The following is a 20,066-nucleotide window of genomic DNA, read 5'->3' on the forward strand; positions in this document are numbered from 1 at the left end:
CTACTGCTCGAATGGATGAATCAAGTGTGAACTTTGCTCCATACCTAATTGAGGATGATTAATCTCTTGGCATGGTACTAAGTGACCCAAGATCGATATCTATTCATGAATCATGATTCTAGCTGGAATTAGAATATAATAAATCTGGCTGGTGTGTTCATGATGCAAATAATTGTGAATTTATTTTTAAATTTTAATTGTTAATACATTTCTATATTTTTTTAAAACAGGCTCGCGAAATCATTTTATATTTTGACTCTTTTTAGTGCAACGATTGCTATGATGCATTTGTCTGGCTATTTAGAGACGGATGGCTAAAACAGATTTTTCTACTATGATGGTATAGAAAATAAATATTTTGTTTTCAGTCAATTTAAGTCTTATCTGAGAAAGATTTATGAAATGGTGCATCATAGAGGTTGTGAATCTTCTTCCCTCTCCATCTATGATTTGCCTTAGACCTCAAGTAAATAAAAAAACTCACATTTCAATTAAATTGTAACGGAGTTAGTTGATCAATCCCTTTTTACCAAACTTAACCACAAAACTAAGTCACAAGCAAAATCTAAGTCAGATGTGATCCCAAGAGTGGACTTTCAGCAATCTGTTGCGTGTGGCTTGGCAAGAAAATTGAGTCATGGGTACAGTACCCCTTACATGTATGACCTATTGCTCATACTATATGGGATCCTCATTTTGGTCAACCGGCTGTAGAAGCCTCGAAGGGGTGCTCTTAGCCCAGTGAATATTGTTTATTTCCGTGTTTATCAAGGGTAGTATATAATTAACATGCACACCAACAAAGATCTTTATACTGGAGCTCTTTTTCTATTATTTATTTCTAATATATCCTTGGTAGCGGGTTAGTTACATCTACAACCCAAATGGAGGCCAAGCGTTTCATGATTCAAAAATGTTGAATCTCGTCTCAATCGTCATTTGTCAGCTCTTCAGAGTAAGCTCCTTGGCTTGGGCAAGACATTTAGTTCATGTCCTATTCTTGGATCAAGGAGGGAATAGGTCAGATAGAATAATTTCTTAGATGTATTACCGTATCCCCGTGGATTGTCCAGATTTGCACCAACAGGGCTCCAATTGTCTGGTAGGAGCAGCTAGTGAACGTCACCTTGTATTGGGACGTTGCAGGTTCAAAACCCAATGGCATAGTTGTATAACTGGTAGGGATCGGACTAACCCCAGCTAGACTTTCAAAAAAAAAAGAAAGATTGTCCAGATTTTTTATTATCATAAGTATAGGTTGATTTTTTAAAATTTTAAAAACAGAAATGCACTTTTCAATTAGGCTGAAAACAAAAACAAAAAGTAGGGGAACGTTATCTTCTGCTTTTGTTTTAAAAAATCAAACCAGAATTAATCCTGAAATTATTAGATCAGTATACTCTTACCCACTATCGCCTATTCAAATTAAAAAACAATCCAACCATGAAACACATTTTCACATGGTTTTACAGATCATGGTCCCAGTAAACCTTCTCCTAGGCAAGCAACAAACTGAACCCAGAACTAATCTAGCTTCAATTGCAGAAGTGTAAAGAAGTTTTGACAGAAAATTGCAAGGCCCAGAATATCATATGTGAACCTGATAAACAGAATAGTAATGAAGCAACTAAGCACTGAACAGGGGAGATGAAAATGAAAAACATAATTGACCTGCTTGAAGGACTAAGCCAAGGAGGAATGAATTTGAACTCATAAATACAAGAACTTTGGGGAGTTTTCTTGAAGAACGAAATCTGATGTTGCCTGTTCATGGATCATGAGAGTGCCCATCCCTTGCTGTTTGTTACAAAATCAAGAAGTGCCCCATTGTCATTGAAGATGGTCGAAAGCAAATGTCTCACAGTGTTCCCTTGATTAATCTGGCATACTTTGCTTACCTGTTCAAATATAGTAATGAAAGATTTCATGGTTGGACTAGAAAGAACTAACACTGAATTACAAGTGTAACAGGAGGTGACATTGAAATTTTTTAACGAACCTAAAAGCTGATAGAGGAGAAAATATGGTGACCCTCAAGCTACCGCAAGGTGACCATTTAATTTCTATATCCGACAGCAAAATGAAATCGTGTTGCAAACCTATCATTGAAGGCATATTCCAACCTCACAGGTCCCAAGGGAGAGTCTACACGAATGCCTGCACCATATCCATAACCGCTGCCAGGTTTGCCCCTTGCACCAGCGGGGTCTCCTGTACCACCCACCACAGATGGAAGTTTGTGCAAAAATTTTACAAAGAGTTTCAGATAAGTCTCTCTCTCTCTCTCCCAACACATTCCACAACCTAACATTTCTCAACTACAAAGAGGATCAGAAAATGCATATTACAATTGCAATCAATCTCACCTGGAACAGTTGATCCTGATCCAAGGTCACTTCCACAGTCAACAAATATTGCACCTTCTACTGGACCAAACTGCCAAAATACACCACAAAATTGAGAAGTGTGCTCAAGCAGCAATTTGGGAATGGATACGCAGTGTGAATGCACAAAAGCTTTATTTAGATGAAAGTACTGTACACAAGCTGAGCCAAGGTCTTACTCAGCCAAGTCCAAGTTCTCCCGTGATAGTTTTAGCTCCGTGGACAAAAGACATGATACTCAGCCAAAAGTCATAATAACGTACACTAGGATCCAATACAAAAAAATTAAAAATGAACACAACCGGATGCCTTACAAAAGTGCTTCAAAACGTACATATACCATGAGCAATGAATGTAAACAGCGCTATGTCCATGATTCTTTCATGGACATTATATAAATCAAATTCCAAAAGTCCTATAAACATTGAGTTTTAGTATATAGATGCAACAGCTCCATATATAAGGCCATTTAATAAATGAAACATTAACACACTGCAGCAGATGGTGGCCAAAAAATAACTGGAGTATCTTCACCACGTCACCTAAAATACTACCAATACATGTCATCAATCACTTCTATTTAGTCATTCATATAGGGAATTGAAGCAGGAGAGAGAACCGGAGAAACTTCCAACTATGATAGAAGGGAGAGAGAGAGAGAGAGAGAGAGAGAGAGCTCAGTAGCATGGGTAAGACAAAATTATACTTGAAGTGGTTTAACTGTTACAACCCCTTCATCTGCATATCCATCCATTTTTGCAAGGGAAATGGTAACTTAAGCCCGAAGCAGTGTTATTAAAAACGCGCCTCAAGGCGCAAAAAGCACGCCTCGCCTCAAGGCGAGGGGCTTTAAGCCTTGAGGCACACGTACAAAGTGCAAAAGCCCCGAGGCGTGCGCCTCATACGCCTTGAGGCACATGCCTCGAGGCGAGGCGCGCCTCATACTGAGGCATACACGCCTTAAGTTTTTGTGGTCAAATGAGGGTCAAAGCCCTCATTTGACCACGAAATAGGGTTTCGGCTAGGTTAAAAAGCAATTTTAACCTAGTTCCTCCTTCACGCACACTCTCCCTCTCCTCTCCCACTCGCTCTCCCTCTCTTCACGCTCCTCCTTCGCCACCGTCGCCCACGTCGCCACCACTTCCACAAGAGCATCCAAAGTTTCCTTTATTTGCTGTGGGCACAAGCATTGGTGCCAATGTTCTGGTATTTTTCCAATTTTTATATTCTTAATCCGAAGCTTTTGAAAATCAGTTATAATGTTGATAATTCAAACATTGTCATGGCCTCTTTTATTCCTTAAATTCAACAACACCTTTGCTCACTCCTCTCTAATCTTTGTCATGTAAAGAAAGAATACCATTTCATTAAATAGCTAAAGCAGCTGAGAGGTATGGCATTCTCATGAAGTCAAAATCTGAATAGTGGATGTCTACTTTACCACAATATGAACTGATCATGACCATTCCTTGCAGTAATTTATGCTGCTAACATGTGTATGGTTCCTCATACTGCAAAAGGTTAAATCAACCTTCTGTTTTAGTCATGGTTGCACTTCCAGTCAAGAATACTTGAATATGAGTATCTTCTGATCCATTCAACCTTCTTTTTCCTTTCTTTCTGGTATCAAGTCACGCAGAAGATAGGCATTGATTTGCTTGCAGAGTTTGAAAATTCTTTTTTTTCTCGTCTTTATTTCCCTTCTATACCACATTTTCCTTGTCTATTGTTGGAACATGTTTGTGCTTTTATGATTGATTCTTGGCTTCATTTCCTAGTTCCACTTTCTATTACTCTGTTTTAGAGCATTTTTTATTTATTTATAATTTTAGATATTTTTTATAGTTTTTTTAAGTTAGTTTTTTTTTTAGGCTTACGCTTTACACCTCGAGGCTTACGTTTTTTGAAGTTCTTTTTTAGGACATCGCCTGTTCATTCAACACTGGGGGAACATTTTCTTTGGCTGTAAGGGTGTGATGTAGGACCAATTGTGGAAGACCCAGATCCAAATTCCCAAATGTTGAAACTTGTGGGGCCCACCCTGTGAAAATCTAAGTGCACGAAGGCACAGATACACATGCACAAAAGCATGAAACAAAATGAACTTCAATTCATAAGTTCCCAATAGGAGCTTTACAATATTGCATATGCACTCACAAAAAAGAATATGTTTACAAGGGCCACTAAGGCCTATTTATAATGCAAAAAGAAGCCACAGGTGCAGCTCAATATGACGGTTGGAGCTGCACCCAATGGTCACATTTGTGACTGTTGGGGCAGCTCCAACAGCTATATGGAGCTGTCCCTTTCACAACAGTCAAAAAGAAAAAAAGTGTAAAAAGCAAAAGTAAATAAAAAAAGAAAAAGTAAAAATGTTAGCCCATTAGGGTGGCTGACACCTATCGAGTAAAAGGACTGAAATACCCCTGATGGGTATTTCAGTTTACAGTTAAAAGAGACATAATATTTTAACACTCCCCCTCAAACTTAGGTGTCACGACCGAAAGTTTGCCAAGAAGGAGGTTAAATCTTGGAGAACACAACGCCTTGGTGAAGAAGTCTGCCAGTTGATATTTTGATGTAACATAAGGAAGGTCAATGGTTTTTCTTAAATATTCTTCACGAACATAGTGGCAGTCCATCTCGATATGTTTCGTGCGCTCATAAAATGTGTGATTTTTGGCAATGTAGATTGCACTTTTATTATCACAACATAATTTTGTGGGCCCTTGAACTTGAATATTCATATCTTCCAACAAGTTGCGAATCCAAACAATCTCCATGGTAGTAGATGTCATGACTCTATACTCAGCTTCGGTGGATGAAAGCGATACTTTTTGCTGCTTCTTGCATCTCCAAGAGATTAATGATTCACCTAAAAAAATACAGAAACCAGTGGTAGAGTGACGGTTATTTGTGTCACCTCCCCAATCAGAGTCAGTATAAGCAACTAAACTTAATTCAGACGTAGAAGATAGAAATACTCCCTTGTTTACTGTACCCTTTATGTATCTGATGATGCGAATGATGGCGCTCATATAGACTATAGTAGGTGCATGTTGAAATTGACTAGCAACATGTACTGCATGAGAAATATCAGGCCTGGTAATGCTGAGATACGTTAGGGATCCAACCAGTTGCCGGTAAGGTGTGAGATCTTTTAAGAAAATCCCATTTTCATCTTCAAACCTACTATTTCAGGAGTTTCGCAGACCTTGTCATCTGTGATTCCTGATCTATCAAGAATCTCACAAGCAAGTTTAGTTTGAGACAAAAAATAGCCTCTCTGAGAATAAGCAACCTCAATTCCCAAAAAATATGTCAGAAATCCTAAGTCTGACATTTCAAATTTTGAAGTCAAAATAGATTTAATGCTCTTGATTCCTTTGATATCATCACCTGTTATTAACATATCATCAACATATAACAATAATATAACAATCCCTGCATCAGATTTCTTAACAAACAATGCAGTGTCAGTATAGCATAAAGTGAAACCATTTTCAGTCATTACATTGTTAAACCTATCGTGCCAAGCCTTGGGTGCCTGTTTCAGTCCATAAAGAGCTTTACGAAGACGAAGAACTTTATTTTTAGGGATTTCCATACCAGGTGGAGCATCCATGTAAACTTATTCATTAAGATCTCCATTTAAAAAGATATTTTTGACATCCATTTGGTAAATATTCCATTTTCGAATTGAAGCAATGGTGATAAGACATCTGACAGTAACCATACGAGCTACTGGAGCAAATGTCTCTTCATAGTCAATCACATATTCTTGACTGTACCCTTTAGCTACAAGACGAGCCTTATACCTTTCAAGAGAACCATCACTCTTAGTCTTGACCTTGAACACCCATCGACATCCTATAGTTTTCTTGCCATTGGAAAGAGATTGAAATTCCCAAGTGTTAGCTTTTTTAAGAGCTTTGAGTTCACTCTCCATGGCTTCTCTCCATTCAGTACACTGTTTGGCTTCTCCAAAAAATTTTGGTTCAAAATAAGAGTGAATGGCACTCAAACAAGCTCGATATTTAGGAGAGAAAGAATCAAAAGATACGAATCTAGAGGGAGTCCTTCTAGTTCTTTCAGTTCTCCTAGGATGAGAATCATGAGTGAAAATAGTCTCACTAGGTTCACTATATAGTTCAATAGCACTCATAAAGGTGCTTCTATCTCTATGTGAATAAGTGATGGGTTCTCTAGATACATTTTCTTCTTGAGGGGTAGAAGGGTTAGAGTTATTGTTGATCACAACCATTTCATTTTCACTATTATATGTTGATTCATCATCACTAGAGATATCATCATCCTTAGATAAAAGGTAAAAAAGAAAGGAGTAATCGGCATTTTCTAAAGTTTACAGTTAAAAGAGACATAATATTTTAACACACCCATGGGGCGCCACCTCTTAATTCAAGCAGTGTAGACCAAGTGGGGCCCACCTGTGGATCTCCCTTCCTATTTTTGAGCCTAAAGGCATTGTGGGACCCCCCACTCAAGTAGCACCCCACCTTAAAGTAGAGCTCCATGGAACTATTTCTCTCTAAGGAAGTCAAAGAAGAAAACTATTTCTGGAGATCCTAAGTTTAGCCTAAGGTTAATTCTGGAGCTCCCTAACTCTGGAAAATCTAAAAATGGAGATAAAGACCCCTATTTCTGGTTTGGTCCAAGTAGGCTTAACCAAGAATAGTCTTAGCTTATTTTGAGTTTAACTAGATTTAGGTTTTATCTAGTTTTAGGTTTTCAATTGAAATCTATTTTGTAACTTGTGTGGGCATTATATACCCCTCATTGGCCTATATACAGAGGACTTGTTCCCCTTTGAAAATCAATTAAGAAATCAGACTTCTCTCTCTCTCTCTCTCTCTCTCTCTCTCTCTCTCTCTCTCTCGAGTCCCTATCCTTTCATTCATCTCTCTCTCAAGGGGTAGTCCCTCTCCCACGTTTGTGTGTTGGTCCCTTGTGGTCTGATTTACTTCAGTGGACCATGGTTGCAGCCGAGGCCCACCTCAATCCGACAATTAAAACCCAGGTCTCCGGCGTTCCCAACTTCCTCAAGCCAAGTCGCGGTGTCTCTGACATCTCCCAGTTGAACCAGCCCTGTAGCAGAACTCAACCACATCTGCCAAGCCTTAGTAAGTCGTCCCAGACATTTCCCTTAACCCAAACCGAGTTTAAAATCCCTCAAACCCAATTAAGCCTAAACTCGATTTCTAACATACCCTGAAAAGTAGTCAAATTTCATAAAATCATCCAGCCCTAACCATAAGGTCTTTGAGTATGAAATTTGGACCCATTACATTTTAGGGTGTCTAGTGTTTACCTTCCAAAAATCATGTTTTATTGAGCTTTCTGTAAAGATAACTCGATTTTACAAGTTGGTCAGTCTATACCCAAAACTCAATTTGTCTCTGTCATGTCATGTCATGTCTTATCTGTCCCGCCACTTGTCCAAGTCATATCTCCCTATCCCCGTGTCGCCTGCCCCTGAAAATTAAAACATACCTAGTCTAAGGTATCTAGATCAATCCCTTCAAATTTGGAAATTTTTTATGGTGTTTGGGCGCACTGATTTTCTACCAAATTTTGTTGCTCTGTTTACCCGAGTTGACCATTGACCTAGACCTTGACCTAACTGAGCCTACCCCTATCCAAAATTCCTAACCTAGGCCCATGAACTCATCAAGTGGTATCAGAGTGAACGATCTTTCGTTCCTCTAATTTTTTAAAATGAATTTTGCCTTCAAAACCACCAAAGAAGAGGAGCAACACCAAGCTTATGTGTGGGAAACCGCATGTTCAGGCTCGAGACGAGCTTCCTACATATGTCGAGCTTGCTGTAGAAAATCCAAGTGAGTGTCCAAGATGCACAACAGCAACTCCGACCCACTGCCCATGTTGAACAAGTTCTCGAGAAGCATGTCGAGTTTTCGACATGTGAATCGACCTTGATTCTGCAGCCCGTCGACGAAACCGATGAGAGCGAACTTCCCGTTATTCTTGAGGTCGACACAACTACTGAAAGAATGTTGGAGGAGGTTCCAACGGATGAAGAGACTAAGAAAGTGTCACGAAATGGCACGAAACTCAAGACATTTCAAATCGTAATCCAAATGCCAAATCAAAATACATTTGAATACTAACAAGATACAAACTAATACAAGTTTTGTAAATAAATGATTTCATTCATAATGAACAATAAAATACATAAAAACCTCATTACAAAATGCACTTAAGAACACTCAAAAATTGTTAGACAAGGCAGATATCGTGCATTTATATTTGTATCTAAGTTTGGATCCGGATCCAAACTACTTTTGTGTAACATGTCCAGCCAATATTGGGGCATACTTGTAAATACCCCTAACCTATTAGGGTTACTTGTAAAGTACCTTGTATTAGGTTTTGTTATATAAATTAAAAGGTAGAGATCGTGATTTCTCCATAAGGGAAAATCGTGAATACTTGCAGCCTCATTCTCTTTCTTCTCTATAGTTTCCTGATCCTTGATTCTGGAGAAAACTTTCAAAAATATCTAGAACTACCCATCACTCTCTCAAAACTCACTCTTGCATACACCCACTTATTTATAGAGAAGGTAAAGAAGAGAGGGAAGTACCTTTCGTAATTGTTGGAAAGGGTCCAAGAGCTAGAAATCTAGTCATTGGACCCTTTCCAACAGCTAGAAAGGGTCAACCTAAGTTGATTATAGTATATATATTATATATACAACTATATATATATTATATTAAACAATATATATACATGTATTTACACACACACACACACACACACACATATATATATATATATATATATCTTAACAGCTTCCCTTAAACTTAAAGTGACTCAGTGCAAGTTTGAAATTACAAAAAAAGAAACCCATAACACAAAATGTCTTCATAGACTTCATCAAATTCTTTCATTAGGTGCCTCTTCAAGGGGTGCTCAATCATATGCTTCATTACATAAAGGATCTTTAATATCATCAATTCTTGATATTCTTAAAAATGTCTTTAGAATCATCCATACCGTCAATATTTGAAAAACCTATAAAAAGAGCAAAACAAGAGAAATCTAACAACAAATAACTATATATATATATATATATATATTTAAGTATATTTGTATATAGGTGGTGCCCTCTTTTAATTATTTTTGTATATTTGTTTTCTTTCTTTCTTTCTATTTTTGTCCTTTTTCTTTTTATTATTTTTCTGATTTGTTGACTGTTTGAACTGAATAGCCGTTGGGCTGATTCCCAACGGTTCTATTTAGAGCCGTTGGGAGATGCCCAACGGCTACAGTTCCTCTTCAGCATGTATATATATTGGGCTTTTGGCCCCTTTGTAAAATGAACTTTTCAGTGAGTTCTTTTAATAAAGACTACTTTTTCACTTATGCCTTGGTGCATTCTATGATATTTTTTGCCTTAGTGCATTGTTTGTGAGAGAATATTATTATCAACTCATTATTTGCCTTGATTAGCACTAATATTAGTACTTCCTTTCATGGTATCAAAGCCGGGTTGGCTACTTCGCTCATTTTTCTCTCGTGGAGGTTCTCTCCTACAAGCGTGTTGGTGGCTGCATCATAAAGCGAGTCGGTGATCCTCCATTGATTTCTCCTTCTTCTCATAACTCAAGCAACTCTAATTTAATCCTACCATTTAAGCTTGACGGTAGCAACTACATCATTTGGGCGGAACATTTGGAGACATTTATAAAAGGTCAAGGATTATGGGGATACTTAGAGGTACTATCTCGGAACTTACTCCTAAACTTGCTATATGTGAAAATAATGTTGAGACAAGTCTTGAAAGAAAAGAAAGAGAAAAAGCAATGAAAGAATATTATAAAAAATTAGATGAATGAGACATGAAAAACGCAAAAAATTTATCTTGGATGCTAAGTGAGGTTGAAACAAAGATTGCTTCAAATCTTTTATGCTACAAGAAGGCAAGTGAAGCATGGGAATACCTTAAAGGTATGTTTACCGAAAAAGATATGGCTCATAATTATCCACATGTATTGGCTAAATAAACAACTAAGTTTCTTTGGCAGGAATAAAAAATTAAGTTTTCAAACACATGAAAAATGCAAAAGTTAACTTCCAAGTCATAAATATTATCTCCAAGAAAAAGCTAGAAACATCAAACAAGGAGATAAGAATGTTAGAAACTACTTTATGGAGTTGTCTTCCATTTGGACTTAACTTGCTCAATTTGAACAAAAATGGGAAGGAAAATGTATTGAGATGTGGAGGGCTCAATTTGAAGAAGATAGACTTTTTGCATTTCTTTATGGTTTGAGACCCGAGCTTGAACAAACTAGGTCCTCTTTATTATCTTCTTCATCACCTACTCCTATTCATGAAATCCTCACTAAACTTAATAGAGAAGAGACTAGACTTAATATGAGCAAGAATGATAATGTTCTTGCTACACCTAGTATCACTTAAGAAGATGATTGTACTCTCGCCGCCTCCAAACCGGAAAATCATATCAAGTTTTATAAGCCTCCTCACTTCAATAAAAATCAAAACAGAGGAGAATTCAAAGTAATTTATTATAATTTTCATGAGCCCGATCACATCAAACACCAATGTCCTAGACTCAAAAAGGACTATAAACCACATGAAAAAAGGGTTGTGGCGGCTCCATCAAAACAAGAAGACACCATAAGTCTCAAAGATCTCACCAAGTCTTTGGCACAATTAACGGAGGCACTACAACCACTATTTAAAGGATCTACATCGGGGGCGGCTATTGCATCTTCTCCAACTCCCAGTATGTGTTCTTGGCTTCTTGACTCTGAAGCTTCATTTCATATAACCCCACATAAGTCTATTTTATCCGAATGTCAACCTAACTCAAATGTATCTTTTGTTTCTACTGCCGATGAAACGTCTTTAGAAATAAAGGTTATTGGAAATTTTAAAAGTAATTTGACTAAACACAACACGTTTTACATTCCAAAAGTTAGATTTATACCAAAACTATACCTCAACTTACTTCCTGTCTCTCAAATCTCGGATCATGGATGTGATATTGTATTCTCATCAAACAAATGTTGGGTGCATGATCGTCAGTCCAGAAAATTGATTGGGGAAGGTTCTGGGCAAGGAGACCTTTATTACATGAATTAACTTTATAGCCCAAAAGAATCATTTTGTAATGTTGCCCAAACAAAAGATATCAAAGTTTGGAATCAAAGACTTGGTCATCCAAATGTAAGAAAATTAAATTTTATACTTGTAACTAAAGATCTTTGCAAAGACAATTTTGAATGTAAGGAATGCATACTTGAAAAAATGATATCTTTGCCTTTTAGACAAATGATTGTTTATTCCTCTATGCCTTTTGAGTTGGTTCATTCAGATGTGTGGGGTCCTGCTCCTGTAGTCTCTAAAGAAGGATTCTTCTACTATGTTGTGTTCATTGATGATTATACTAGATATTGTTGGATTTATTTTCTTAAATTTAAGTTTGATGTGTTTACATCCTTCAAAAGTTTTCATAATATGATCAAAACTCAATTTGAAAGCAAGATTAAAATCCTAAGAATGGACTCCGGGGGAGAATATTTATCAAATGATTTTAAACAATTTTTAGAAAATGAAGAAATTTTGCACCAAAGATCGTGTCCTAGAACACCTCAACAAAACGGAATTTCAGAAAAGAAACATAGACATATTATAGAAACTAAAAGGACATTACTTATTGCTAGAAATGTTCCCAAATTTTTTTGGACTGAAGCTGCCCTAACCTCAATATATCTTATCAATAGGATGCCATCAAAATCCCTATCAAATAAAATTTTCTTTGAAAAACTATTTAAGTATAAACCTGATTATCAAAGACTTAGAATCTTTGGTTGCAAGTGTTATGTTTTAAATTATAAAGGAGATAAAGTATCCTCCAAGGCTATTCCTTGTGCTTTCATTGGGTATTCTGAATCACAAAAAGGGTTTAAATGTTATGATATTAAAAATGATAAACTTATTGTCTCAAGGAATGTGAATTTCGTTGAAAATGAAAATGGATTTGAAGGATGTATGTCACAAAATGTAAATGTTGATTACTCTTTCTTGTTTAAACTACTTTCTAATTATGAGAATGATGATAGCAAAGTTACTTCTATAGAGTTTTCTATTGAAAGAGAAACAACACTTGAACCAATAGCATACACTAGAAGGAATAGAAACATACCCACAGAAAACCTAAATACTCACGAATCATTAGAAGCTTCCTCCGAACAAATTATCATTCGTAAATCTGAGAGAACTCCAAAAATTTTCAATAGATTTGTTTCTTATGACTCATTCTCTCCTAAACATAGGGCATGCCTTTTAGCTATTCATTCATACTTCGAACCTTCTTGTTACAATGAAGCCAAAAATCTTCCAGAATGGGAAAAAGCAATGCGTATTGAACTAGATGCATTGGAAGGTGCTAATACTTGGGAAATCCTAAATTTACCTCCTAGAAAGAAAACCATAGGTTGTAGATGGGTCTTCAAAATCAAGACAAAGAGTGTTGGATCCCTGGAGAGACATAAAGTCAGATTAGTTGCAAAAGGATATTCACAGGAGTATGAAGTAGACTATGAAGAAACCTTTGCTCCTGTTGCCAGAATGACAACCGTTAGAATTTTTGTGGCTATTGTTGATGTTAAAAATTGGAATATATTTCAAATGGATGTTAAGAATGCCTTTTTAAACATCAATCTCAATGAGGAAGTATATATGGATGTTCCACCTGGGTTGTTAGTCCCTAAAAGCAAAGTGCTTAGATTAAGAAAAACCCTGTATGGACTTAAACAAGCACCTAAAGCATGGTTTGACATATTTAACAACGTTATTACAAAGTATGGTTTTAAACCTTGTTATACTAACACAACTTTGTTTGTCAAGAATTCTTCTACAGGTATTATAATCCTTCTTCTATATGTTGATGATATGCTAATTACAGGAAGTGACAAAGAAGGAATTAAAAAAGTAAAACAGTTTTTGAAAAACACTTTTGAAATGACTGATCTTGGATTTTTAACATATTTTCTTGGAATAGAGGTCTGATACACTAACAGAGAATATATATTGTCACAAACAAAGTTTGCTCTAGATATCATTAACAGGTCAGGACTATTAGACGACAAGGTTGCTGACACTCCAGAGATTGTTGGAATGGAGATGTGAGTTGATTATGGGGTTCCTTTAGACAATCCAACTCCATTCAGACAACTGATTGGATCTCTCATGTACCTAAGTATTACTAGACCTGATATAACTCATGCAGTTCATGTGGCCAGTCAATTTCAGCATACTCCAACGTCGACTCATATGGGTGTCGTCATGAGAATCATCAAATACATTAACGACACCATCAATAAGGGAATTTTTCTATCCTCCTCTTCCTCATTTGATCTTATTGCTTACTCAGATGCTGATTAGGGAGGAGATCCAAATAATAGACATTCAACAACTGGTTTTTGTGTATTTTTAGGGAAATCCCTGATTTCGTGAAAATGCAAGAAACAACAAAAAGTGTCATTGTCATCCACAGAAGCTGAGTATAGAGCGATGGCCACCACCGCCATGGAGATTGTGTGGCTTAAACAACTAATTACAGATATGGGAGTTCATCTTCAGAATCCTACGAGATTATGCTGCGACAACAAGAGTTCTATATATATTGCTCACAATCACACATTTCACGAACGAACTAAGCATATAAAAATGGACCGTCATTTTGTTTGTGAAGAGTACTTAAAGAATTGGCATCCCGTATGTGACATCAGAATATCAACTTACTGATTTCTTCACCAAGGCTCTTTGTTCATCGAGAATCGATTTTCTTCTTGACAAACTTTTTGTGATTGCACTATAAGTTTGAGAGGGACTGTTAGAAATTAATGTTGTATATACGTGTATACTTAAATATATATGTATGTATATATATGTGCATATATATATATATACATACTCTTCATAATCTACTTATGTAAGAGTATGTCTATATATAGACATATATTTATATATATTTAAGTATATTTGTATATAGGTGGTGCCCTCTTTTAATTATTTTTGTATATTAGTTTTCTTTCTTTCTTTTTATTTTTGTTTTTTTTCTTTTTATTATTTTTTTGATTTGTTGACTGTTTGAATTGAATAGCCGTTGGGCTGACTCCCAACTGCTACAGTTCCTCTTCAGGCCTTGGTGCATTCTATGATACTTTTTGCCTTAGTGCATTGTTTGTGAGAGGATATTATTATCAAGTCATTATTTGACTTGATTAGCACTAATATTAGTGTTTCCTTTCATATATATATATATATTATGGAGAGAGGATGGCCAATCACACAAACATAAAATATGTACAAAATATTTAATAAGTCAATTTAACATTTTCAAAATCATTTAAAGTAAGAATTCGCTAACAAACTCGAACATAATAGAATAATATTAAGAGAGATGCAAACAATACAACAACAACAACAACAACAACTACGCCTTCATCCCAAAACAATTGGGGTCGGCGATATGAACCAACAAAGAAAATCATTTTGGGTCTTCCACGTGAATCCTTCTCCTCCAATCATTTCTATCCAATGCCATGTCCTCGGTGAGGTTCAAAGCATTCATATCATTTCCTATCATCTCCATCCAAGTCTTCCTAGGCTTACTTCGACCTCTTTTAACTAATATATTTTCCCATTTCTCCATCCTTCTAACTGGAGCATCATTAGGCCTTCACCGAATATGTCCAAACCACCGTAAACGATTCTCTCTTATCTTATTTTCAATGGGCGCAACGCCTACCTTCTTACGTATCTCCTCGTTCCGAATCTTATCTTTTATTGTATTTCCACACATCCATCTAAGCATACGCATCTCAGCTACACTCATTTTTTGAATATGATGTCTCTTGGCAACCCAACATTCCGTACCATATAGTAAAGTGAGCCTAATAGTCGTCCTATAAAACTTTCCCTTCAACCGCAATGGCATTCTACGATCGCACAACACTCCAGTTGCACTTTTCCATTTCATCCGCCCAACCTTTATCCTATGATTTACATCTCCATCAATTTCTCCATACTTTTGAATGATAGATCCCAAATATTTGAAACAATTATCCACCGGTATTTCTTGCTCACCAAGCTTCACTAGACTCTCATCACTACTTTGTTGCTTACTAAACCGACATTCCATATATTCTGTCTTACTCTAACTCGACTTAAAACCTCTTGCTTCCAATGTCTGTCTCCATAATTCTAACTTAGCATTAACCCCAGCTCTAGATGCAAACAATGATAAAGTTATTTTATAAAAAACATGTACATATATATCTATCACAAAAAAGGACATGATTATTAAAGAAAGAACTCACAAAAGAGTTAAAATCATAAGACAATTTTACACAGCGGAAGACATAAAAGACGAGTGTTAAAAAAACATTAATTTTTCAAAAGATAATACTAAGTGTCAAATACACAGAATAGCCAATATGGGCATACACATAAGAGATTTCACTAATGAAATGCTTAGAAAAGCATGTAATAAAATATGCGGAATTACAAAAACAAAGTGCAAAAATACATACTAGTCACAACACAAAGACACGAAGGCACAATACAAGCATAAAAGTGCATAAGCACAAGTCCACTATGGGACAATACAAAGAGCCAACAAAGGGCAATACAAGTAAAACATAATATGTATCTATTTATTGAATATATGCTTAGAAAAAATATAACCTTATGCAAATTATGAAAAATAATTAATCATGGAATAACTCATGCAACTAAAGCATATACAACGCAAAATGCATGAAAATATTTCAACAACCATTTCTCATAAAATAGCAAATGAGTTTAGAAAAATTACGAAGAAATTTTAAAAATCTCATACATCATAATGAATGAATTTTGCAAATTAAAACACTAATTTGACAATCACAAGCAATCACCGCTTAGGCCTTCAAACCTCAAACATCAAGTGTATCAACGACTAGAACAAAAGCATAATCATCATGTCACTAAAGGGTCAAAGACACACACGAAGGTGTATATAAAAATATCTTGTCTACATATAATGACACTTAAAAACAAGTGTATCAGCGACTAGAACAAAAACATAATATTAATAAAGGGCTAAAATCATACACGAAAGTGTAAATAAGCATCTCTTGTCTTCATATAATGGCACTTAGATAAAAGGCATAATAGGAGGAAACAAAAAAAGTAAGAGCACTTGTAATGAAAACACACTAATGTTATCAATAAAATTATCAATTTTAACCATCTTTCGAAATATCATGGTTTCAAAAATAGATAGCCATCACAGATAAACAAAGTTACAATCATCCATAATAACAATGGTTATACAACAAAGGAGTGATACAATACACTTAGATCCAGAGATCAAACTGTAAGTTAGAGCCAAACCATAAGTTGACAATCCAAACTGACATAAAACGAGGTGCACACAACTCACCCCAACATCTCTAAATAAAAAATAACAAGGCCAAGAGAAATGATACATCATATAAAATTTTGTGACAAACACAACAAATGCCATAAGAAGGCAATAAGTACTCACAGAAAGCATTGTCTGAAAGCATTTTCCAAATAGGTGAGTTCATAAAAGGAACCGATTTGAAAATACAAAATTTCAAATCAAAAAATCCAATAAAGAAGATAAAATCTTAGAATGAATGTAGTGTAATCATATGCCCAACAATATGTCCCATGACAATTTTTACAATTTTTACAATCTTTAATAAGCAAACAAGAATCATGCTTCATTCTTAAAAAATGAATTCATAAATCAACCAATCAAGGAATAAGTGCACTAAAGTATATCACATACAAAGGATCAAATAACTCTCAAGGAGAAGACAAGAACAATATATATGATCTTAAAAAGAAGTCTTTTAGATTTAAATCATAAGTCTACTATGAGACAACAATGACATGTAACATTAAGGAAATAACACATATAGAGATTCTTGAAGAACCATTTATAAACTCAAAAGCATACATAATTATCTCCAATCATGAATACTCAAAGCAATAAGATAATCTAATAACTTATAGCCACATAGGCTATACAAAAGCTATGAATTTTAACACTACATACTAAATATCACTCACAATGCATCAAATATAACCTTCTAAGGGGCACAAGCATAAGAACCTACTAGGGGGGCAGAATACAATCTATAAGGAGAAAACAAGTTAATATTATAATATACAAAATGCATTCAAGTATATGTGAACAAAGCATCCAATGCAAGTCATTTGTAATATGAATGACAAAGAGAAATGAATACAAGTCATATATAAATATATCCAAGATCATTCTCAAGCATAATCAATCGAGGATGTTTTTCAAAGAATTATTTTTGCACAATGAGAGCAATATCTTAAAGTCAATCATTGAAGAAGCCACATAAAAATATGGGACATAAGCATGTCGATATGAGAGCATACAAAATATCCATGGTATTACCAAAGAATTAAAATTATGATGATTCAAGATATACATACAAGAATCTAAATTTCTTGACACATTTTTAACATAAAATTCACATAATATACCTAATAATCATGCTTTGACACATGCTTAAGGGCACCAATGATCATTACGATAAAACAAAATAAATACAACAAAAAATTAGTATTTTGCAAACAACATGAAAAACATATAAGCATAGTATTTAAGATTTTAAAGAAAACCACATACTCTTGTAAAATATAATTTTCATGACGATATTTTTCAAAAAATATATGTATTCATAATCAAAACATATATTTCATGTAAACATGCTTACACAAAAACATATATCAAAAGTCAATAAATTTTCACAAGTTCTAATTTTAATTAACTTGAAAACATATTCATTTTTAACATGTTAATAAATAGCTACTATATTTCAAACACCTTTTTTTTTAATATATACCATAAATCTTTAAAGTAGAGAATCCAAAGAAAATACATACCGGAATACGAGAGTCTCAAGTCCAAGCCGTTCATCAATTCAAATCTTTCTTTTGAAGCACAAACACTAACAAGATACCAAGACTCAGATACCTTGCTCTGATACCATGTCACGAAATGGCACAAAACCCAAGACATTCCAAATCGTAATACAAATGCCAAATTGAAATACATTTGAATACTACAAAGATACAAACTAATACAAGTTTTGTGAATAAATGATTTCATTCATAATGAACAATAAAATACATAAAAACCTCACTACAAAATGCGCTCAATAACACTAAAAAATATCTAAAACTACCCACCACTTTCTCAAAACTCGCTCATGCACCTACCCACTTATTTATAGAGAAGAAGGTAGAGAAGAGAGAAAAGAGGAGTACCTTTTCAAGTTGTTGGAGAGGGTCCAATGGCTAGAAATCTAGCTGTTTGACCCTTCAGTCAACCTCAGTTGACTATAGTATATATATTATATATACAACTATATGTATACATATTATATATATACATATATATAATATATATAAATCTATATTATATTAAACAATATATATACATACATATATATACATACAAAAATACATTCATATTAACAGAAAGCTCCCATCCTTCTCTCTTTCTCGAAGAACCCGCATTGTTATTCTCGGACTCTGAAGTGAGAGGAAGTGACGAGTTTCGTAGTCAAACAAAAGGACTACATAGCTCCTCGCAAAAGAGGCAAATTGTCACAAAGAACTTAAAAGACGAGTTCCTCCATATGTTGAGCATATTCATGAACCTCCTGCACTATGTGATGGATCACCATGCTCTTTTGGTGATCGATCAATTGCGGATGGTTCGTACTCCTTTAACAAACACATGTGTTGGGAGGAGAAGCCCCAATACGAATTCTCCCTTGCTCGTTATATACTGAACTCGAAGCTCACAATGGACGGAGGCCCTTGCGATGGTCGAAACATAGGAGGCGGGAATACCAACTCTCTCATGTGCAAGAGAGAGCTTTTCCTGTCGCGCATCACAAAGAAAAGGCTTTGCATGGGGGCCGAGCCATTGATGCTACCGAAAATGGCCAATGGTGTTGATCCCTCTGGTGGTTATGGTTTGGGTGCAAGTGCTTTGTTGTCTTCAATGATAGCAATCCATCTTGCTCGTGACAATATTCCCTACCTTTCTAAAGTTGTTTGAGATCTGCTGGTCCAAGGACTAGTCTCTGCTGGTCGTGACATTTGTGACGACAGCAACATAGTGAGAACACTTGAGTTGGTAACTGCCTTCCATGTTGTTGGGCTTGAGCCGAAGTTGGGAGGCAATGCTGGTTGAAAATCTGATTCTATTAGGTCATATGTGTTAAAAATGTAAATGTATATACATGTAAATGTATATACAACGTATGTGGACATATACCTAACTAAATAGTAACCAAGTATTAGTATCTAACTAGGTTAGTTCATTTTTACGTTTTCTTTTTTACTTTACTTTTTCAGCTACCTTGTAGCTAGAGAAACATTGGAGAGAGAGCCCAACGATTCTATTGGAGTCGTTGGGACTTCTCCCAACGTCTCTCTTAAGAGTTCCTTTTTGTGTGTATAAATAGGGGTGAAACCACAATTGCCAGTCGACGAAGCGGGAGCGGGAAGCGAGGCACTTTCAAAAATTTAGGAAGCGGGAAG

At 35.5% G+C, this 20,066-nt stretch overlaps 1 protein-coding gene across 2 annotated transcripts in view; it reads right to left on the reverse strand.

The window, feature by feature from the left end:
- Positions 1–1,418: 1,418 nt before the first annotated feature.
- LOC149828943 (outer envelope protein 80, chloroplastic-like) overlaps positions 1,419–20,066 on the reverse strand; it is an 83,683-nt gene continuing 65,035 nt past the window's right edge. The window contains exons 15-17 of one of the 2 annotated variants that reach the window (XR_016434093.1): positions 2,367–2,436; positions 2,000–2,211; positions 1,419–1,898 (exon numbers count right to left, since the gene is read on the reverse strand). Coding sequence is in view for 1 of the 2 variants with exons in the window: in XM_090017011.1 (XP_089873137.1) it covers positions 1,895–1,898; positions 2,100–2,211; positions 2,367–2,436 (186 nt within the window). In the remaining variant the exon portion in view is untranslated. The remainder of the gene's footprint in view (positions 1,899–1,999; positions 2,212–2,366; positions 2,437–20,066) is intronic. The other variant, XM_090017011.1, reaches the window with a different exon arrangement.

Source organism: Nuphar pumila, chromosome 9 (genome assembly GCF_984573655.1).
Source record: "Nuphar pumila chromosome 9, dmNupPumi1.hap1.1, whole genome shotgun sequence".
NCBI classification, from domain to species: Eukaryota; Viridiplantae; Streptophyta; class Magnoliopsida; order Nymphaeales; family Nymphaeaceae; genus Nuphar; species Nuphar pumila.